General features: G+C 54.6%; 1 protein-coding gene across 2 annotated transcripts in view; it reads right to left on the reverse strand.

Annotated features, from left to right (window-relative positions):
• TLN1 (talin 1) overlaps positions 1-21,759 on the reverse strand; it is a 32,235-nt gene that overhangs the window by 2,873 nt on the left and 7,603 nt on the right. The window contains exons 6-50 of one of the 2 annotated variants that reach the window (XM_089913386.1): positions 21,567-21,709; positions 21,330-21,457; positions 20,544-20,604; positions 19,786-19,890; positions 19,303-19,458; positions 18,440-18,541; positions 18,194-18,270; positions 17,786-17,966; positions 17,498-17,611; positions 17,276-17,384; positions 16,878-17,086; positions 16,615-16,713; positions 16,159-16,209; positions 15,439-15,606; positions 14,954-15,248; positions 14,221-14,387; positions 13,230-13,358; positions 12,951-13,067; positions 12,735-12,848; positions 12,395-12,529; positions 12,101-12,229; positions 11,821-11,923; positions 11,475-11,683; positions 11,011-11,130; positions 10,608-10,805; positions 10,277-10,416; positions 10,000-10,093; positions 9,808-9,897; positions 9,571-9,693; positions 7,902-8,045; positions 7,253-7,414; positions 6,874-7,014; positions 6,599-6,780; positions 6,266-6,398; positions 5,947-6,048; positions 5,691-5,861; positions 5,456-5,605; positions 5,247-5,348; positions 5,048-5,167; positions 4,138-4,284; positions 3,801-3,967; positions 3,509-3,692; positions 3,293-3,418; positions 3,072-3,188; positions 26-211 (exon numbers count right to left, since the gene is read on the reverse strand). In XM_089913386.1, coding sequence (XP_089769512.1) covers positions 26-211; positions 3,072-3,188; positions 3,293-3,418; positions 3,509-3,692; positions 3,801-3,967; positions 4,138-4,284; positions 5,048-5,167; positions 5,247-5,348; positions 5,456-5,605; positions 5,691-5,861; positions 5,947-6,048; positions 6,266-6,398; positions 6,599-6,780; positions 6,874-7,014; positions 7,253-7,414; positions 7,902-8,045; positions 9,571-9,693; positions 9,808-9,897; positions 10,000-10,093; positions 10,277-10,416; positions 10,608-10,805; positions 11,011-11,130; positions 11,475-11,683; positions 11,821-11,923; positions 12,101-12,229; positions 12,395-12,529; positions 12,735-12,848; positions 12,951-13,067; positions 13,230-13,358; positions 14,221-14,387; positions 14,954-15,248; positions 15,439-15,606; positions 16,159-16,209; positions 16,615-16,713; positions 16,878-17,086; positions 17,276-17,384; positions 17,498-17,611; positions 17,786-17,966; positions 18,194-18,270; positions 18,440-18,541; positions 19,303-19,458; positions 19,786-19,890; positions 20,544-20,604; positions 21,330-21,457; positions 21,567-21,709 — 6,200 coding nt within the window. The remainder of the gene's footprint in view (positions 1-25; positions 212-3,071; positions 3,189-3,292; positions 3,419-3,508; positions 3,693-3,800; positions 3,968-4,137; positions 4,285-5,047; positions 5,168-5,246; positions 5,349-5,455; positions 5,606-5,690; positions 5,862-5,946; positions 6,049-6,265; positions 6,399-6,598; positions 6,781-6,873; positions 7,015-7,252; positions 7,415-7,901; positions 8,046-9,570; positions 9,694-9,807; positions 9,898-9,999; positions 10,094-10,276; positions 10,417-10,607; positions 10,806-11,010; positions 11,131-11,474; positions 11,684-11,820; positions 11,924-12,100; positions 12,230-12,394; positions 12,530-12,734; positions 12,849-12,950; positions 13,068-13,229; positions 13,359-14,220; positions 14,388-14,953; positions 15,249-15,438; positions 15,607-16,158; positions 16,210-16,614; positions 16,714-16,877; positions 17,087-17,275; positions 17,385-17,497; positions 17,612-17,785; positions 17,967-18,193; positions 18,271-18,439; positions 18,542-19,302; positions 19,459-19,785; positions 19,891-20,543; positions 20,605-21,329; positions 21,458-21,566; positions 21,710-21,759) is intronic. The other variant, XM_022600175.3, reaches the window with a different exon arrangement.

The raw sequence follows: 21,759 nt of genomic DNA on the forward strand, positions 1-21,759 counted from the left end.
TCTGCCTCACCACAAGGATGTCTACCTTGCAAGCCCGAAGCATATCTGCGATTGCACGGCGACTTAGATTGGCTGTGGCAATGACATCCTCCTGGCGACAGGAGTTCCCAGCCGCAACAGCCTTGGCTGTTGCCATGGTGATACCCTTGGTCATGCGGATGAAATCTTCCGGGGTAGAGGTCTTGGCAGGTGGCTCTGGGGAACAGAAGACCTGTTGGGGGTAGAATAAGCAGAAAAATTCCACAGTGAGTGAGGCTGTAAGATAGCACAGCAGTCATGTGATTGGTTTATTCATCCATGTGTTCACTCAACAAGCATTCACTGAATATTTATCATAGGTCAAGTGCTTGGAGACTTTCACACATTCACAGCTAATATAATAGAAGGCAACTGGTCGTCATTTCTGACTGAAGTGATCAGGGAGAATTTATCTGTTTGAAATTAAAGAAGTACCTCTGAGCTGGGTTTTCATTTGTAAAGTAAAGAGAAGCCTTGACAGGATGAGTGGTGAAGGTGGGCAAGGAGCCGGGTCTTAAGAAATATAGATAACAGGAGGGCTTTTTTTTTTTTTTTGCGGTACGCGGGCCTCTCACTGTTGTGGCCTCTCCCGTTGCGGAGCACAGGCTCCGGACGCACAGGCTCAGTGGCCGTGGCTCACAGGCCCAGCCGCTCCGTGGCATGTGGGATCTTCCCGGACTGGGGCACGAACCCGTGTCCCCTGCATTGGCAGGCGGACTCTCAACCACTGCGCCACCAGGGAAGCCCTGGGAGGGCATTTTAGGTAAGTGGTAGAGCATGAATAACCAGGACATCAAGTGGGAGAGTATCAAGGAATGTTCTAGAATACACGGAAGAAGGAGAAAAGATTGTTGGGGTCTTGAATATCAGAATAAGGAAGTTAGAATTTCATATAATATGTAAAAGTCATAAAAATATTTTGATGTATGTGTTCATCCAACAAATTACTAAAGATCAGCTACGTGGCAGATTCTGTGTGAGGTGCTAGGAATGCAATGGGGGATAAGGTAGAGAAGGCCCTTGTTCTCGTGGAGCTTACAATCTGGTTTTGGATACAGATTATACATAGGGAAACGAGCAGAGAAACTAGACTGTGAAGGAAAAAAAGAGGGTGCTGTGATGAGAAAGAAAAAGGAAGTCCTTTTTCATAAAGGTGGTCAGGGAAGGCCTCAGGAGGAGGGGTTGTTTAAGCTGAAGCCTAAAGGAGTAGAAGGAACCAGATGTTCAAAAAGCTGGAAGAGAGCAAGAGCAAGGGCCTGCAGTGGGCAGAGCTGAGAATGCAGTGGGCCTGGGGCCTGGAAGGGGAGGAGAGCAGGGGCCCTGGAGCCTGGGAGGCAATGGTAAGGAGAGTGGATTTTACCACAGATGCCAGGGCAGTCACTAAAGGGTTGTAAGCACTGAAGTGACATAACCTGATGTATATTTTTAAAAGATAATTCTGGGAATTCCCTGGCGGTCCAGTGGTTAGGACGTGGCGCTTTCACTGCCATGGCCCTAGGTTCAATCCCTGGTCGGGGAACTAAGATTCCACAAGCTGCACGGCACGGCCTAAAAAAAAAAAAAATTATTCTGGCTACCGTGTAGAGAAGATGGACTGGAGGGGGTGAGTGGAGTGGGGAAGCAGGGAGATTAGACAGACGCTATCACATAAACACAGCTAAGGACCGATGATGGTTTGGACAAGGTGGTGGTAGCAGAGGTGGGGCAAAGGGCAAATGAGATCTATTTGGAGGGAGCACTAAAAGAACTGCTGATGGGCTCAGATGTAGGGAACGAGAGAAAGATGTTAAAGCTGGGTTTCTATCTTTAGGAACTGAGTTACTAAGAGGTGCCATGTACTGATATGGGAAAGATGAGGGAATGATCAGGTTTGGGAAGCAGAATGTTAGGAATTTCAATTTAGACATCTCTAAGGAGAGGTGAAAACAGAAGATGAGAAAGACGAATTTAGAAGTTAGAAAGATGAGGGACTTCCATGGTGGTCCAGTGGTTAAGAATCCGCCTTCCAATGCAGGGGACGCGGGTTCGATCCCTGGTCGGGGAACTAAGATCCCACATGCTGTGGGGCAACTAAGCCCACGAACCACAACTTACAGAGCCCACGCGCTCTGGAGCCCACAACGAAAGATCCCGCATGCCTCAACTAAGACCCAACGCAGCCAAATAAATAGATTAAAAAAAAAAAAAAAAACTTAGAAAGATGAGTAGGAAAGATGAAAGTGACAGAGACTCAAAGCAGGGACACCAGGTAGAAAACTGGCACAGCAGTCAAAGTGAGGGAGAATGCTGCCAGTGGGCCCGGAGAGGAGGGATGAAAGGAAAAGAGAACAGAGGAGGGTGGCTGGCAGGACCTGGCGATGGCCTGAATATGGTGAGTGAGGCAGTGAAGTCAAAGATGACTGAGGGAACCTTCAGGACCGGGAGGCTGTTACCATCGTTAGTGGGAAGCAGCACGTCAGGAAGAACAGCTGGTTGGGAGGCACTGCATCTCGGTGCTGATGTCAAACAGGCAGTTGGAAATAACTAAACTCAGAATTGGAATTCAACTTGTTAGAGAACGATAAAGAGAGTGGTTAAACTTGCCAAAGAAGAGGATAGAGTAAGAGGCCGATATGTGCAGTTCTGGGAAGGCCTCTACGTTTACTAGGTTGAAGGTGATTCAATGACGACTACAGAAGAGACGTGGGAGGCAAGAGAAAAGCCAGTGTCAAGAAGGCCAAAGGAAGAAAGGCTTTCAAAGAGAGGCTTGCTAAGGGAGTCAACTGCTTTGGAAATGTCTGAAGAAGATGAAGGCCAAGAAGCGGCCACTGCATGTGGCAACTAAGAGGCCACTGGTGACCAGAGAAAGTGGGGGGATGAAAGGGAGGTGTCAAACGCTAGGGAGGAAATAGGTGAGGAAGGGGAAGACAAGAGTGCAGCTCGTGTAAGAAGTCTGGCAACGAGCAGGAGACTGTGTATCTACATCTGTGTGTGTGTGGGTGCAGCGCAAGTTCACAATCTGTCACGACCCTGCTCTCCGACCCAAGTCCCCGATGCCCCAGACTTGCACTCACCGCCAGTTCCTGCCGTATGTGCTCAGTGGTTGCCTCCAAGGCCCGTGTGCCTTTGGTGGCCTCATCCTCCACAGCTTTCACAGTCTTAAGCAGTGATGTCACATTGGTCACCATCACCTGGGGAGCATCAGGGGAGGGAGGGAAGGAGGGATCATTTTAAGGAACAGGAGGAAGCACAATGGTCCGCTCCCTCCCCAGAAGCAGCTCTCATTTCCTCCCACCTTGGCAGAGTTCTTGAGCTGCCACACGGCAGGGTCATCCCCAACTTTGCCAGCTGCAGCCTTTGTTGCACTGATGAGGTCTCCCAGGGCCTTGGCCACATCTTTCACTGCATTGATCAGCACCACCTGTGTGGGGGAGCAGAGGCTCTGGTCTGCGGGAAGAAAAGGGGGAACAGGAAGTGGTTCTGGCCAGAATTAGGGGTGTGAGTTGGATACCTGGGTCTCTGGGTCCTCGGCTCCCAGGCTGGCTGCACCCAGCTTGACCACGTCGGCGAGGCGGGTGATGGTGGCCACAGAGGACTGGGCAGCCTGTGCCAACTTCTCCTGGCTCCCAGCTGCGTTCTGCACCAGGACCTTGGTGTCCTCCACCAGCACCTTTGCAGTCTTCAGAATGCCCTCTCTGGGGGAGGGTCCGGCCCAGTCAGCTCTTCTCAGGCCTCCCCCGGCCCCTCCAGCCTCTGTGGCCCAAACCCCACCCTGCCTCCATGAGGCCCAGTGCCCTCCTCACCGGTGGTCAGCGAAAGTTTCAGCGCCCTCTCGATTGAGTGTGCCAGCGGTAGCGAACATGATGGTGGTGTCGAGGTCGGCAATGATGCCGGACACAGCACTGGCTGCCGTGATGCAGGCCTGGGTGCCACGATTCCCGGCCTGGAGCGCAGCCAGCACGTGGGAGACCTGGGGGAGGAGAGTCATGTGGCGACTGTGGCCGGTGTCCCGTGAAAGGGAAAGGTCACCGGTGTCTGAGAGAAGGGACGGAGGAGAGGGCTGGGAAGGCTGGAGGAGGATGGGAAAGGCTGCAGGGTTGGGGAGCCTGGCCCTCAGTCCGTGGGGATGAGCTCGGTCACCTTCTCAGAGACTCGCCGGGCACACTCTATGAGCTCCTTCTTGGTGTAGGCGTCACTGGGGCTGCACTGCAGGGCGCCTGCCTTGGTGACCAGAGCAGCACAGCCGTGTCCCAGTTCCTGAACCCGGTGCTTGATGTGGGCACCTATCTGTGAGCAGATGAAAGAGGGAGATGGATTTTACGAGAGGCGCTCGGGTACGTCCAGTGCGCTCGGAGGAGTCACTAAGGACCTAAGAAATCATGCACTGCAGACTGAGGAGGTAGTGAGAAAAAGCGCCCAGCACAGACTTGTCCTGTTTCACAGCCTTTAGTCAGGAGGTCACCTCCCACACATGGAAAATACTGGCCTGTGGGCACCAGCTGTGAGGACCTTGTTAAGCACGGTGAGGAGGAGGGGAGAAGCACTTCACGCTGGGGTATCTGAGTCAGAGGCCACGGCTTACAATTTGGCCTGTGTGCGGTGCGGTTGTGGAGGGGTTTGGGGCTGGGGATTAGGTGTGTCAGGCTAAGATCCATTTTTACTTGCTTTCTTGGAAAGCCAGGAGCTTAGGGAAGGAAGCGCTTCAGGGCTTTACAACAAAAGAACCAGGAAGGGAATACAGGCTTGCAGCACAGCAGAAAAGCAGCCACAGGCCCAGAAGAGGGTCAGCAGAGAAACAGCGGCAGACCAGGAAAGCTCTAGATCCTGGGCTGTCTCCTTTATGCCTGTGACCGAAGGCTTTGATGCTGTCCCTATGCGGAGCCCTGATCACTCTTTCGTGGAGTGGCCCTGAGGAGGAGTTCCCCTTTCTATGAAAGGTCAGAGGGGGCGAGGGTGGGACAGCCCCAGAGGCTGACATGATGGGACAAGGGGCATGCCTCTGGGGTTTTCTGTGAGGCGCTGGGGAAGGTCACAACTGCCTCCAAGTTACCTCTTCATTTTCAGCAGCCACAGCTGCAGGCTTGGCCTGTGAGGCCAAACGGCCATAGTCACTGGTCAGCTGGTTAGCGAGAGGGCCCAGCTCCTCAGGGCTGGTGTTTGACTTGGTTACCTGGAGACAGTGGAAGAAGTGAAGTTATGTCCAAACTCAACTTTCCAAGAGCAGTCCTCTTCTTCTCTCCCAAACTCACCATCTCCTGAACGGTGACAGCAATGGCCTTGGCTGTCCGCACCATAGTTGTCTGATAATCCACGAAGGAACCTTCTGGTTCACCCATTGGTCCTTCATCTAGCTAAGGGGAGAGAATGGGGGAAGAGGAAAGGTTGTTGGTCTCTGCCACTGGGCTCAGGGACCCTGGTCCACAGTAGGCTCTGTCCATGGGCACCCCAAGACTCCAACCTGGTTGATGGCCTGGGTGATGGAGTCCACCATGCCGCCGACAACCCCGGCAGCACTGGCCGCCTCGTTGAGGGTGGCTGTCAGGTCCTCCACGGCCTCTGTCATCATCTGTACAGCCTCCTCCAGGGCTTCCTGGGTGTGAGCTGCTTGCTGTGGGGCAGACTGAGTGAGCTGGGGCCCAGCTGTTCCTGCTTCTCTTACTGTAGTAGCAGCCTCTCGACCCGGCCCTCAGTACCTTGGGGTTACCGCCAGCCTCCTTGGCCGTGTACAGCAACTGCAGGGCAGACTCGGCCAAGGTTTTGGTCTGGTCCAGGAGTGCCATCTGCTGAGGATGACTCAGGGTCTTGGAGGCAGCACCCACTGCAGCCAAGGTGAGTGGCTCAAAGTACTGGGCCATCTGGGACACCTGAGGCAAGGGTTTGGAATGGGTCAGCCGGGCCAGGTACCCTTGTTTACCCTATCCCGGTCTCCCCACGTGTCTCCCCAGGTACCTTGTGTCCCAGCTGGGAGGCTTCTGCCCGGGCAGCACTGGCCAGTGGCTCAATAAGATGGGAGATCTCCTGCACTGCAGTGAGCATCTGGGTATGCAAGGCCTGGGGAGGAAGCGAACTTTAGCTCTGACTGTGACCTGCAAAGGGACCCTCTAGTTGCACAGGACCCCACTCTTCCTTCCGCATCCAACTAACTAACCCCCTTGGCATGTTCCATACCCTCGATGTTTCTATGAAGCCCATTCCCAGATCCCCCACCTTCCTCAAGCCTGCCATCGCTCCTCCCAGACACCTTTCATAGAACCCCCTTCCCCCTTACCTCTTGAGAGATTCCCTCACGGGGAGCAAGCTGCTGGCTGATTGCGGCAAGGGAAGCCTGGTCTAGGTCCCGCAGACAGCTGTTCAGAGCTGCAATGGCCGCCTCACACTCCAGCTGCCCTGGAGCCTTGTCCCTGCAGACACATCACAGGCTCCAACACCAAGAATGTCCCTTTAATACAAGGCTAGCCTGCCTTTCCCCGTATCCCCCGAATCTTGGACAACAGGTGTTCTCCAACACCATCCCATCTCATTGCACCTAAGGGCCCACCCCTCCATTCTGTCACAACGTATATCCCCCAGTCACACCGGTTCTCCAGCCCGCCCCCTGTACCTCATGCTTGTAATGAGCTTCTTGATGGAGTCTGAGACAGTACGGGAGTGGCCAGCCAGCACCGACCAGCGCGGGGGGTCCCGGGGATTGACTGCCAGGGCCCGGGCTGTCTGGATTAGGCCCCCGGCACTCTCCAACATTGTCTTGGCAGAGATCACAATGGGCTCCATGGCAGCCCGGCCCTGGGGAGAGGGGAAGCAGGGAGGTGAATCTCAAGACTCCTGGGAAGATGAAGCGGCAGACGGCCCATCCATTCTGCCTTCACCCGGCCTCACCTCGGGGCTGATCTGGGCGGGAACACTGGAGAACTCAGGGTTGGAGGCAAAGGCACTCAGATTTTCCACAGCCTCCAGCAGCGGGGCTGTTGCTGCTCGGCACTGCGCACGGTTCTCCTCTGTGAAGGCCCCGTCCAGCGCCTGAAAAGGGAGCGATGGGGAGGCCCTCAGGACGGACTGTAGACAAAGGCGGTGCAGCCCAGGTCTCCCTCCTGAGCTTAAAGGGTGTGGGGAGAGGCTGGTGATGACCAGCGTGGATAGGAAAGGCCTTGGGCTCAGGCAGGTGGGATTTGGTCGACAGCCTCAGGGAATGACAGGGGGTCAGGGCAGAGAAAACTGGACAGGTCAGGGAGAGGTTGAGAATTCCAACACCGGGAACCTTGATGGTCTTGACAAGATTGGCCGTGCTGTTGGCCACCTCCTTGGCCGATTGTACGAACTGGCGCTTGGCTGTAGGATTGGCAGTCCGGGCAGAAGCCAGGCGGCAACTGTTACACAGTGCAGACGTGTGTTTGGCCACAATGGTGGCTGCAGAGAGCACCTGAGGAGACAGAAACGTGGAAGAGCCACAATGAGGGCAGGAGGGAAGTGTCTACTCCAGGGAGCAGCCCCTTTCGCTTGGGGGATGTATAGCAATACCCTTGGAAGTCTAATTAGGAAAGACAAAGTCACCTGAAAAGTCAAGATCTGGGAGAGAGAGATACCCAAAGATGAGCATGAGCAGGGTGTGGGGGAAAGAAAGATGAAAAGCCGACACACTAATGGAGAAATAACAACAGGCTCTGTAGGAGAGTGAGCTCAAACATCCATAAAGAGGTGGTGAACTTGGCAGTAAGTGAAGGAACAATGAGAAACACGGTAGGAGAAGACAATGACCCAGAGATGCTGTGGGTAGGGGGTCAGAGCTGGGGCCCCAACCTCTCCTTCCCCACATGTCCTGCATCTCCCTCTCCCCCTCACAGGGCTGGTCTGTCCTAGCTCAGCAGCCTTTCCCAGGCTTGTCCATGGTGCCTGTCCCTTTGAGTTACCTGGGCCTGGGTGCAGCCAGGCTCTCCCAAACTCTGACATGCCATCTGAATTGCCTGGTTTGCTCGGGCAAACTGCGTGGGCTCCACCAGCCCTTGCTGTCCAGCTTGGCTATTGGGGTCAGAGACGCCAACCAGATATGCAGCCTGGGGAGAGAGAAGAGGTGGGGTGAGGAATAAGGAATATTCTTTAGGTGGGACTCGAATAGCGATAGTGGGGACAAAGGGGAGCAGGGCTAAGTTTAGTGGCCAGGGTTCTATGTGAGTGGAGGTATATTAGCTAACTATAGTTACACTATAAGAGGGAAAAAAACCTCTCCTGTTTTGTTAAATTTGTTCAAACATTTCAGAAGATTAAAAAAGTAAAAAAAAAAAAAAAAAAGGAAAGACACAAAATAAGGTTTTTATTAAAATTCTATGTGTATGTGTTTGTATGCTGGGTCTTAAGGTGAAAAGTACTGCTTACTGTAAGTGGCAGTAAAAAAAAGTTTGAAAGCCCCATACACACACACACAAAACCCCTTTTAGAGATAGTTGTAAAACTATAGAGGGTGTTAGGCTAATTAACACTTACGATACCTCCAAGCTTCAGAGATTTGGAAAGGGGGAAGGGATGGGTATAATGGTTGCCAAAATCTGTTTTTGCTTGGAAGACCATCATAAGGTTTGATTCTTACTTCACCCAACACATGGTAACTTTGCTTTTTCCTCTTCATGCTATTCCAGAAATAAGTTAAACCATATACCGCAGGCCACCCAACAGAACAGGACACGGGGAGGTAGGGCGACTGAAGGAGCAGGATGATAGGCCTTCAGGGACACAGTCTGAGATGATGAGCTCTCAAGCCAGTTTGTTTTAAGGATTCATATACGAAAGCAGAATACTCTGAGCTAATAGGTCGTTTTACACTTCATAATGTAGAAAAAGGCAAAGTTAAGTGGTGACGCAAGTAACTGGAAATTTAGTCCCTGGTACTATTCTAATAAAGTAACAATTATGTGGGGACTTCCCAGGTGGTCCAGTGGTTAAGACTTCCACTGCAGGGAGCCCAGGTTCGATCCCTGGTCAGGGAACTAAGATCCCACATGCCTTGCGGCACACCCCCCTGCCCCGCCCCCCCAAGTAATAATTATGTGAAAATAATTTGCATATGCTAATCAGCATATACCAAGAAAACTGGGTCTGGAAACAGCCCAATGATTGGACAGTGTAACCATACCTCAAAGCACCAGGGCTCAGGGGTGACAGTGATCAGAACTGCTGGTGTTCTATGACTGCTGACAAATATCTCTACTTAATTTTTTTTTTTAATTTTTTTTTTTTTTTGTGGTACGCGGGTCTCTCACTGCTGTGGCCTCTCTCCCTGCGGAGCACAGGCTCCGGACGCCCAGGCTCAGCGGCCATGGCTCACGGGCCCAGCCGCTCCGCGGTACGTGGGATCCTCCCGGACCGGGGCACGAACCCGTGTCCCCTGCATCGGCAGGCGGACTCCCAACCACTGTGCCACCAGGGAAGCCCGATATCTCTACTTTAGAAGGGGGAAAGATCCCCAGTTTCCATACAGTTGGCTTTGCAAGCATAACTTTTTGAGTTTTCTGCAAGTGTGTCAGGCTGCGAGGAGGTGGAGGAGGGAAAGCAGGGGCATTCCAGGGACCATCTCAGGAGCATAACCTGTGCAGCTGCCTCGGTGAAGCCGCAGAGGGCCTTGGAGGCTGTGGCAATGGCCTCCCCAAACTCTGGCAGGTTTCCGTTCTTGGCATTTTGGGAGATGCCAGTCATGGCCTCACCCAGTACCTGAGGAACACAGTGTATCAAGAGAGTCAGAGCCTGTCCTCAGGGGGACAGAGCAGCCCCCGGTTAGTTCCATCTTCCTGTCCTCTGCCCTCCTGGGTTCCTGGGTGCACTTACCTTTGAGTTTTCCATGACACTGTCCAGGCAGCCAAAGTAGGACATGTCACTGATGGGCTGGACTGGGTTCTCTAGGAGTTCCCGGACCGTCTGTAGATGGGGAGGGTGAAGTGAGATCCAAGACACCCCCCTCACCCTCCAAGCAAGAACCCTTTCCTCAACCTCAACCCCATTTAGCCTGACAGGGCCCACCTCCAATTCCCGCAGGGCATTGTCACACTCTTTCTGGCCGGGCGCCTGCTGGGTGCACATGGTGATGAGCTGGTTGATGCTGTCAGTCACTGCCCTGGGAGGAAGAGAAAGTCAAGTGAATGGGCGCAAAGGTCATCATTTCTGCATCCTGTACGTGTAGGAAGTCTAGCCATTTCTCTTTTGCCTGGAACAATTCCTAAGCCAGGGACTTCTCATGAGATGTCCCCTCCCCAGTCTCTTCAACATTCTAGGGCTGGGCTTCCCAGCTCCCACGTACCGGGCAGCTGCAGCCAGCTGACTCTTGAGGTTGGGGGCTGCAGGGTCTGTGGACAGGGCTTTGGCGGCCAGAAGAAGTTTGCTTGAAGACATGGAGATGCCCTTCAAGTTGGACACAACCTGGGCGCGGTCCTCCTGGCTCTGTCGAAGGCAAGAAGGTCAACACATTGTCCAGTCCTTTCATATCTGTCTCTAAAAGGGATCTTCTGTCCCAGACACTCAAGTACTGCTAGAGACTGGGGAGGGGAGTGAGCCAGGAGCAGGTGAGGACTCTGTGGTCACAGAGATGCCTCTGATCTAACCCTCGAACAGGACCCAGTGCCTCTTCGTACCGGAGCCTGGCCTGCCATCTCCACACCAGCTTCCAGGAAGGTGCTGAAGTCCTGTCCGAATCGACCTGAGGCTCGAGCCAGGTCCTGAGGGGTTCCCCGAGAGGCCTGCACCAGTTCTGTGGCTGCCTGATTTAGCCCAGCAGCGGCTTCATTCAGGCGGCTCTGAGCTTCTTGAAAAGTCCCGGTGGTGGGGGGAAGCTGCAGGGTCAGAGACAAAGTCAGGTGCAAGAATGGGAAATGATGTGAGGGAGAGTCTGGTAAAGGAGCGCTGAGAGGTGGGCACAGAGCCTGGGGGCAATGAAAGGGGATACATCTGGGGAGTCAGGGTCAAGGAGAGGTCCAGAGGTAGAAGCTTGGAGTCCTTCATCCTCCCTGTGTTCCCCCCACACCCCTGTCCTCCTACCGAGTCACTCAGGAGTCGCTTGCTGGCATCTCCCACTGCTCTCAGGGCATTGTCCACATCTCGCTGACCAGGCAGGCAGCTGACGCAGCGGTTCAGGGCCTGGGTCACTGCTTTGGCCACCTGAGGTGGGAAAGGAGACGGGGGTTGCCAAAATGGAAACAACTGGGAGATCCCCTCCTCCACCCATGGGAGACTCTGAAAGTGAAAGCAGAAAAGGGGTGTTTTAGCTGAATAGGCCAGGGTATCACGTTAGGGTATCAAGTGATGGTGACCAAACTTCCCCAAATGTGGCTTTCAGCTAGGCCCCTGCCTCAGTCTAGCTAAGACACTTCTACTAAGACTGAGAAGGAAGGACGGAATCCAGAGAGGAGCTGCGGTGTCGATGAGACTCTTCCCCCGTCAGGGTGGGCCTTCTGACGGGATCTGGGGGAGAGGCAGGGAGTGGCCCTGTCCCAATACCTGACCTGCGCAAGCCGCTGCTGGCTCTCAGGGTCCCCTGGATGGCCAGCTGCCTTCTTCGCCTCCTCGATGAGGCTGCTGGCCTTATCCAGTACATCACTGGCTGTGTCAAGCACAATGGCTTGCACCGCAGGATCTGATGTCAGGGCAGCTACGCCCCTGGCGGCTTGGGCCAGTGACCGCAGCCCACCTGCCACATCCCGAGCTGCGATACCTGGGGAAACAAGGAGAGAGGAAGGAGGGGAAAAGGCACCGTCACTGCCAGGCCCTGATGCCAGTGGCTTCCTCCGTACAGCTCCCATTCCCCCATCCTCCTCACCACATGCCCCATTCCCAGCCCTGTCCACGTACCTGCGTAATTCTCATTGCCCTGGGCAACCTCCCCCAGCAGCTGGGCGATGGCGGAGCTCACTGCTTTGGTGCTGTTGCCCAGGTCCTGGGCACACTTCTCCATCTAGGGATGAAGGAGGAGACTCAGGGGATCAGGCGCAGGAGGAACTGGGAAGAGGGAACCTGAGCAGCTATTCAGGGACAGCTGGCAGTTTGAGTGAAGGTTCTGGGCAGCTCTGGGGCACGGGTGAGAAGGAAGACCTCAGGGTTTGAGAAGGAATGAGGTCTTTCGAATACCTACCGTCTCCCCAGGTAAGGGCTTAAGCTTGCCATCTCGAGCTGCTGCCTTCACTTCCTGCAGATCTCTCTCTAGATTCTGTACCACACTCAGAGCAGAATCCATCTCCAAAGGCCCACATGCTTCCTGAGCCTACAAAGATATGGGGGGCAGGGGGGGGGTGTTGAGGTGTAGGAGGTACACTGTCTCATTCACGCCTCAGGTTACACAATTACCCATTTTAGGATATTCTGAACAGATTCTCCATCATCCTAGGACTCCCCCCTCATCTTGCAAAAAGGTAGCCAGCTCCTATACCTTCTGGGCAGCGGTACGGAGTTCAGCCAGTGCGGTGCCAAGGTTCTTAGCACACTGACTCAGCTGCATGGCCGATGCCTGGTCCTGAACTGTTGGCACTGAGGCCTTCGCGGCTGCCACCATCTTCCCACCTGGCTGTTGGGGAACAGGTAGGCAGATGAAGTGTACCATACGCCCTCTCGGCTTGGGTACAGGGACTGATGACGGTCAGGATGTGGTGAGCACTGGGGCTCAGTACTGGGAGAGAGGCTATTGGCAGAGATTTAAACTGATTAAATCTAAAGGTCTCATAGAGGAGTGGGAGGGGTCTGGTCTGAGCGGTGAGCGGAAGATGCCTTGCCTGCAGGAAGCTCTGGCTGGCAGCGATGAGGGCTAGCTGCGCACTGGGACTGTCAGGCTGGGCTTGGCTCCCTCGGACGCCCTGCACCAGCAGTGGAATCTGCTCTGCCACAGCCTGTAGGTGAAAATGTCATCAGGGCCACCTCTCCGCAGGCTGGGGGAAAGTCCCGCATCTTCCACGCCTCCGCCCGCCCCCACGTGCTTCCTGGCGTCTCACCTTGCAGCTCTGCATCAGCTGTGGCTGGGGGCCGGCAGAGGCCTTGGGGGTGGAGGCTGCATGTTGGGCCGCAGCGATGGTCTGTGTAGCTGAGGCTGCAGCCTGCTTGGCTGCGTGCTTTAAGGACAGAATAGTGAGGACGAGGCCCAGACATTCCTATACCCTGTCCCTGGCTTACCCTGCCCGTGCTATCCCCCAAGGAAACATCAGCGTCCCCGCACATCCCTCCCAGTTTCATTCCTCCTAGAGCACCTACACTGGCTTGGTTCCCAGCCTCACCTCCAGGCGCTGCACCAGCTTCTTCTTGATGGCATTCTGTGCAGCTGCGTTGGTCGCCATGCGGAGACCCTCAGCTGCCTCCCGCAGCCGCTGCTGCTGCTCCTCACTGTCAGGGTGGGCGGCTGCTCCCTGAGAGGTGGCGAGGGGACAGTTACCACCCTGCGTCCCTGTGGACCCTAAATAAGCTCTTCCCTGACCCCTCCAAACTCAGAGGTATTTTCCTGAAGTCATTTCTAACTACCCCCACTGAAAGGTAATCATAGTTGAGACGAGCTACCTCAGGCAGGCAAAAGGGGAGCCTAAAGGGGCTCTGGCTTCCGTCTGGGATGCTGAAATCCCTTTCTTGGGTAGAACTGTTTCTGCTTCCCCTCTCTGGGGAAGCAGCCATATTTCTTCCCCCCCCTCCCCACAAAACACCACTAGCAAATGGGGGTGAGCAGGGCTCTCTGGGACAAGGATGCGGTTTAGAGCAGGGATCTCAGGGATACCAAATCAGGGGCCCTGGTTACTCCTGCAAACTGAAGAGCCCCAGAGCCCAGGGAGCCTGGGAATCTACTGGCTTCTTCCTGACAGTCCTCTGCACCCTTGTGTCCCTGTGTCCCACCGCCTTGTCTTTCTCTGCGCTGCTAGCGGCGGATCCCCTGGGACTGAATGCCCGCGTGCATTCACAGAAGACCAGGAAGCAGAGGGATCCAGGAAGCAGACAGGTGGTGGCAGCAAAGTAGGGCAAAGTAGGAACCGCAGGCCTTGGTCTTAAGAGGAAGAAAAAGGGTACAGTTTCCTATCAGTCAGCAAGGACTCTGGGAGTCACACTGCCTGGAAGCCTGGCGCCATCCACTCACCGCCTAGGGGCGCATTTATTTCCTCAGTGCTCCTGTATTTGTTCTCTTGTATCTTCTGCTTTTCGCCTCCCATAAATGAGGGTGACTATCTGGACCCTTCTACTTCCCTACAGGGCCCAGTCTGGGGGTGTGCACAGAAGGCTCTCTACCTTGGCAGCCTCCACCATCTTGGCTGTGGCATCGGCCAGGATCTTAGCGGCGCTTAAGAGCTTGCGGGAATTCTCCAGATCACTCTCCCCCTCGGCGTCAGCCTTGATGGCATTGACCAAGTCAGAGGTGGCTTGGGCTAGGATGCGGGCCTGTCGCACCATCTCACCTGAGAGCGTAGGCACAGTCAGCGGAGGGAGCCAGAGATACTGAGAGGGTGTTGGGGGTGGAGGAAAGTGGTGCAGGCAAGGTAGGTAGGGCTTTTAGGGACAGTAAGGAGACACAAAAGTTCTTGAAGTGATTTCCCTGGAGTTACTGTTTCCTGGGTTTAGGATCTTGGAAAGGAACAGATTTCCTGGTGCGTTTTGATGGGAGGAGGGGCGGGGGGGCAGTCTCCAATGGGTATTTTCCGTAAGTAGTCTTGAGAGGATGAGAGACTCTTTGTGAAGGATTTTGGGGGTTAGGGAGTAGAATGGGGATGGCTATCTCTTAATAATATCATTTTCCATCTATTTTTGTGTACACGTTGGTATGTTCTTTAAATACACCGAGGAAGGCAGAGCGGGTACCATATTCCTGCTTTACAGATGGGGAACTGGAGATTTCAGAGATTAAACACCCAGCCCACTGTGCTGAGTGCTTGGTGGGGGGCGGTGATGGGTCTGCACGGGAATTTCCAGTGGACTCGGGGAACCTCACTGGGATTCTCTGTCTTCCCAGGGGGGCTGTCCTTACCAGCATCACCCATGGAGCTAAAGATGTTCTCGGTGACAGTGAGGATGGTGTCAGTGGCCTGGTCATAGCGGCCAGCAGGCCCAGCCCCTGTGGCGTGGGCCCTCACGTGCTGCAGCAGCTCATTCAGGGCCTGGGTGACAGCTGTAGCCGCTGCTCCTACTCCCCGCAATAGCTGCCCATCCTCTGTGGCGGCCTGGGAGGCGGACACACAGCCCTCCACGGCTTTGGCCACTAGTCGTCCGGCCTCCACCAGCTGCTCTTGGCAGACAGGGGAGCTGATAGTAGGAGCCACCACCTGTGGGCAAAGTGAGTGTCAGAGATGTAGGCGAGGGAAAGGAGTCGTGAGGTAGGGGTGTCTGTGGTGTTCACAATAGTTATTAGGTTGGGTAGCGAGGCCTTGGGGGCCAAAGAGATAAAATGAGAGGCTCTTGTGTGTGTGGTAGCATCACCCCTAGGCACAGGCTGCAGCAACCTTTGGGGCTCACCTTGGTACAGGCCACCAGCTGGGAGGTGGACAGGGCACACTGTGTTGCTGCAGCAATAACCTGGGTCTGAAGCCCTGAGTCCTCTGTTCGCTGGGCCACACTCTTGGCCTTGAGGACCAAGGCGGCTGCAGCACTTGCCACGGCCTTGGCTAGCTGCATGAGCACCTCCTGTGAGAAAACAGCAGTCAGCATGGCCTGAGATCCAGCTTGGGGTCCACGGGCCCTTCTCGGAGGCATGAGCTGTTTCATTAGTCCCGCCGGCCCCAATCACAGAACAGTGTGCGCAGAAGCAACCAGGACCCACCCCAAGCCCCCGCCTCAAGCACCAAGTGGGACAGAACCCCCACCAAGGAACAAACCCACACCGAGAGAAACAGTGTCTGCACCAAAGGGAGAAACGCATGAGGCGGATACACTCGGACGGCAACGGGGAGGGAGGGTGGGCAGCGCTGTTACAATGGGATGGAGGGAGGGGTCCCTCCCACCCCCAGCATCTTTTCTCCATTTCTTCTCAATCTTGGTTGGAAGCAGTCACCCTGGAGTCTTGGGAACAAGTCCCTGTACTACCCTTCGGACCCCATTTTCTCAAGTCCTGCCTGGGCCGTGCCTCCCCAGCTCCCGTCATGTTCTGCTCCCCCAGGAGGCCAGGGGAGGGGGCAGAGCGAGTGTATGCGGCTCAGAGAGGACAAAGCTGGGAAGGCCCAGGCCAGAGGCCGTTACCGTGGGGGGATCGGGGGGAGATGGAACCCCAGCCCCTCTGGGCGCACAGATCTGCATGGGAAATCCAGGATGACAAGTCAGCTGAGGAGACGGGCATGGGGCAGGAAGGGGGAGCGAGAGGAACAGCGTCCTCTGGGTGTGTGGTCCACAGGACTGGAAGCTGGGGTTCAAGATGCCCTCAAGTTGGGGTGAGGGCTACATACGGGAAAGATGACAGGCAGCCAAAAACGTATCACCAATAAGGGCCAAGGGTGAACTAACAGGTTAAGTTTGGATTCAGGGGTTCTGAATTCTTATCCCCAAAAAAGGGACTGGGGGTTCCCAGTGTCATCCCTGGAAACAGAGGTTCAGGTTGGCTCTGAGGGGTCAATTTACAGTAGCAGGACAGGAGCTGGATTCAGGATCAGAGGTTACCTCCTAGAAGCTGGGGCTCTGGGGGTTGGGTAAGTCACCAACCTGGAAGTGGGGGTCAGTATCACTTTCCCCAATTTGCTGCAACAGCTCCCCACTGGCCTGGCCCACGTTCCCAGCTGCTTGCAGCAGGTTCTGACGGGGCTGTGGAGAGTGAACACCGGTCAGAAGCTGCCTAATCCCTGCCCACATGTCCACGGGTCCTACACGCCCATGGGTCTCACCCTTCCATCCCGCAACATGGACCACCCCCTCCTCCTTGGGCTCAAACCCTCCCCTCTCCCTAGTGCCAACCCCTGGCCCCTGACCTCGGCACTGGCCGGCTGGGCACTGCGCAGCAGTTCTGACACCGCCCCCGCCAGGCCCTTCGCTGCCTGCAGCAGGGGCCGGCCACTGCCACCTTCGTCCTCCAGCAGGGCAGCCAGCAGCTTCACGCCACGGGACATCTCCGTCAGGTTGGAGGAGATTGTGGTGACTGCACAGCCCACTGCGGTGTAGTCTGTCTCGGCAGGGTCCCCTGGGGGGAGAAGGAAGAAGAGGAGGCCAGTCACAGGCAGTTAGTCACACACACGTCCTGAGAGAGACGTACACACGAAGTCCCTTCCGTGAGTCAAGGTGCAGTCACACCGAGCCAGTCACACTCACGCTTGCACATGCTCGCCCTCCCCTCCGCCACCGCACACAGAGGGCTGGGCATCCAGCCTACCTGCTGTCAGGTTCACCACGGAGGCAGTACCGGCTGTGATGGCGTCTACCTGGGAGTGGATTTCATGCTTTGATTCATCCATCTTGTTCTTACGCCAGGCCTTCGAGGCCTGAGAGAAAAGAGGAACAAACCTCAGGATCTGCTCTGCTGCAGTTAATCCCAACCCTGCTCCTTGGAGTCCCAGCTTCAGCACCATCGGCCTCTCCTCCATCCCATACTCACAGCATCCTGGCCCAGAGGGGGCAGAGTGTCAAAGTCATCCAGAGTGGCCTGGGCAGCCTGCACAGCTTGCATGCTGGAGTTGATGGTTCCAGTGAGTGCCTGCTGGGCTGACGTCTATGAGTCAAAGAGAGAAGTAACAGGGAACATTTAGAGGAGAGAGAAGGCAAAAGAGAGCCTGAGGCCAAGAAGGAGACAAATAGGGACACGGGAAAGACTGCCGAACTCCTGGCTAGGCCCAGCCAAGGGGGGCTAGGCCCGGAATCATGGCGGCAGTGGGGGCACTCTTACCAAAGGAGGCATGTGTCCTCGGTGCATCTGGCCACTGGTAATCTGCTGCTGGGCAGGTGGCATGCTGCCCACCTGGAAATTCTCAGGACCGGAGGCTCCGGAGCGCATGATGGCCGGCAGGGCCACGGAGCCATGCTCCACCTTCCCCACCCGGTTACACTGCTGCTGAAGGACTGTTGACCTAGAGAGGGGACGTACGGGGAGCACTCCGAGGACCTCCTCCTCTCATCCCTTCCCACCCCGCTCTACAGCCTCCGCACGTCCTATGGTCTGGACGGTGCGTGAGGTCTCACCACAGCCTGCCACTGGTTAGAGGCATCCTAAGGACTCCCCACCTCCCACAGTCCTTGGGGGTTCTGCCTTGCCTTCCCTGCCCAAGGGATGGGGTCAGCCCAGTTCCCCTCGTACTTCTTGGGGGACACCGAGTCCTCCAGCATAGTAGACTCCTCATCTCCTTCCAGTCCAAAGTGATCCTTGCTTTTTTTCTGTAGGGAGAAAAAAAGAACAAGAGTTAAAGAAGACGGAAGTGGGAAAGGCAGCCTTTTCATTCCGCAGTCAGCCATCTTCCGGAACTTGGGTCCCCCTTTCTAAAGGACCGGCTTGGGGACAAGGTAAGGGAGGAGAAGGAGAAGGTGGGGGTCAGGCAGTGCTCACCTTCTTAAGGATGATATCGATGTAGCCAGCAATGAGCTGTGCGATCTGCTCCCCCTCGGTTGTCTGCACCGAGTAGTAGCCATCTTGGTAGTCCCCGAAATCCTAGGGGGACAAGGTGGGGACTCAGTGGGAAAGCCCGAATCCACCCAGGATGGGAAAGGGTGGGGCGGGAGCCCAAGGTCGAGCTGATGAGGGGCGCTTCCCCGCCCCGTGCCAAGAGCTTCTAGGACAACAGCCTTTCTTCAATCTCCTATTTCTTTATTTTCCTTGGAGGGAAATATTTTATTTCCGAGGAGTGCTCTTTATGCTACAGTTTCAAATGTGTGGCATTTAGGAAATCTCTCTTCTCTCACCCTGAATTGGGAGGACACATTTATCATTTATCATTAAATGACCATAGTTAAGGATTAGTACTAGTACCCAAAATGGAAAAACCACCTTTACTAATTTCCCTTCTCAGTGGGGCACTTCCTCAAGGTGGGATGTTTTCAATTCATAATGCCAAAACATAAAGCTAGAGGAGGGAACTACTGTAAGGAGCTGTTGCTGAAAGAGGGGAGGCTTATTTTTCTTTCTGCCACCTTTTTCTTCCCTCTCCCCAAGTTTCCTGTGATCTCAGCTTGCTGGTTACAGTTCTGTTCTGTTGATTTAAAAAAAAATGTTTCATTTAAGCTTTCCTCATTCTGCAGGAGAGTTTCCCCTCTATTCTAATCTCCACGTTCCTGCAATAGTTCCAAAGTTTTCCTTTTTTCTGGAGTTGCATTCAGTGCACCTACCCCTGAGCAGGGGTGCGGGGGAGACCTCTGTGGCTGCCCCTTCTCTGAAAACTCCAAAGCCCTTTCTCCCCCAAGACCCCAGCTCACCAGGGTGAAGCTCTTGGGAGAGGCAGCCCAGCGTTTGATGTTGGTGAGGTTCCACTCCTGGATCACCTCTTTGGTCTTCTCGTCCACTCGCATCACACACTCCTTAGTGATGCCCAGAAGCCTGGGCACCAACTTGTTTTTTCCTTTCATCTTTTCCTGTAGGGCAGAGGTTGTCATTGGTGTTATTGGTCAGGGGATCAGATCCAGACCACAGTGGGGTGCTGAGGTGGGCAGGGGTGAACCAGGGTGTCTATGGATGGACCTGGGACAAGGCTATGTTAGGATAAAGGGAAAAGGAAGGAAAATGCAGGGTAAGGAGGGAAGTGATGGTGAAGAACTGACAAAGGGGCAAGTTTTCACAAGGAAGAGAATGAGATTCTTGGGGAACAACGGGAAATGTGACTGGGGGCAGGGTTAGAGACTCAGAGAGGAAAGGGTAAGAGTGGAAGTAAGGGCGGGCAGAGAGAAGTATCCGTAACCCACCTTGACCAGGAAGAAGGAGACGCCGTACGTCTTGAGGGAACGGGCTAGCTTCACATAGCGTACCTTGGCCTCGATCTCACTCATCTGTCCACAGTTCTTGTGTGCCTTCGAGTATGAAATGGGGAAACATTTAGCAAAATGTGGGGAGGATGATATCGCAGATGAGGAGTTAAGTTGGGATGTGAACTATGATGGGAGAGCATGATGGGAACAGAGGAAAAGTTAGGGGGATGCAGGCTATAAAAAATGAGAAGGTGAGGGGATGGGGCTGATAAAGGATATGCAGAAGCAATTATTCAAGAAGCGAAGGATGCAGTTAAGGAACTTGCAGACGTTCTGTAGACGCGAATGGATGGTTAGGAAGTAGGAGGTCAAATACAAGGCCTTTTGGGCTGAGGATTCAAAGAGTGGGGATAACACCTTCCGTCTGTACGAAGATATATACTCTTCACAGTAATTTAGGCATACCACCTCGTTTCATTCCCCTATCGATCCTACTCAGGGAAGATAGTTATCCCATGTTAGAGGTAAAGAAAAGAAAACAAGATTGCTGAACTGAGTTCCACAGCAGAGCAGTGTGCAGGTGAAGACCAGAAGCCCAGGTTTTCTGCTTTCTCAGTGCAGGAGGGGTGGGAGAACAGCTTGGAGGGTGGAAGCAAAGTAGGGGTGATAAGGAGGGGGCGGGGGTCCATTTAGTCAGTAGGATTAAGCAGCAAAGCTCCCGGGTCATCCCAAACACTTTCCCCATCCCCATTCACCTGGAAGATCTTACGCTCTCCCTTCTGCTTCACATACTCCTTGGGCAGGAAGTCCTTCAGGCTACACCAGAAAAGGGAGGGTCAGCATGTAGTGGACAGCATCAGGGCTATGTGGGCCATGGACTGTGGGCCTAGGGTTGTAAGGAAATGTCTAGGAGAGTATTATCTTTGGGGAGAAAGAAGACTCAAGGGACTAGAGTCTGGATTGTCCCTGAAATCGAGATGACTTCATACTAACTCTTGAATACAGCCTGTGTCCCTCCTTACAGGGAAAGAGACTAAGGGAACTTGAGTTGGAGGCTCATTCCTTCAGGAAAAGAGGGTCGAGAGCACAATTTTAGGGGACCAAGGGCAGAAGGAGCTCACGAGAAGGATGACCATGCTTGTAGGAAGCTGAGAAAGCCACACCAAACTGTAGATATTCTGAGAAACACCAGTGGCTGAGACCTGTGAGACTTTGGAAATCTGATGTTCCCTGTGACGAAAATGTACTTTCCCTCTGGCTATTGCAGTACAATTCTTCAGAGCATCTCAGAAAAGTTACATGCTCACTTCAGAGGTAGGGGGCAGGGGCAGGGATTCTGGACTACATTTATGTTCCACATGAGGCCAGGGAGGAGACAAATGGACGATGGATGCTGAAAAGGTACCCATATGGGTCAGACCCTGGGACCTGAGAAGAGGAAACAGGGGAGGAGGACTGGGATGGAGACAGGCCCGTTGTGCTGGGGCCACAGTGGCAGGGAGTCCTGGGCCCTGCCAGGGTATGGGATGAGGGTCACTCACTCGAGGAAACCAGCCTTGTGCTTCTGCTCATTGTGGGGCCCAAACTGGATCTGGCATTGGAAGCCAGCGAACTCACAGGCCTTGTCGAAGGAGACAGGGTGGGAGCCATTCAGGATGTCATCTCGTGCCTGCAGAGCACAGCAAAAGGAGGCGAATGTTGTCTGGGGTACAGAGATACCCCCACTGCGCTTCTGCCTCTCTCCCTACCACCCCATGCCAGGCAAGTCCTTTCCCTACCTGCACATAGAGAAGGTTCAGCTGGACAGGGTCCCGGGAGTCCACATTCTGGTCTGAGTAGAAGAACTTCCTCCGGAGCAGAAGCGTCTCGTGCTCCTCCACTCCCTGTTCCCTCAGCGTCCGGCCATGGTCCAGCCAGTTCACTGGGACACAGAGAGTCCCCTCAATGTCAAGCCCCTAGAGCCCCTATGCC

This window comes from Delphinapterus leucas, chromosome 6 (genome assembly GCF_059928025.1).
Source record: "Delphinapterus leucas isolate spDelLeu-1000000601 "Yukka" chromosome 6, BTC_Dleu_Yukka2, whole genome shotgun sequence".
NCBI lineage: Eukaryota > Metazoa > Chordata > Mammalia > Artiodactyla > Monodontidae > Delphinapterus > Delphinapterus leucas.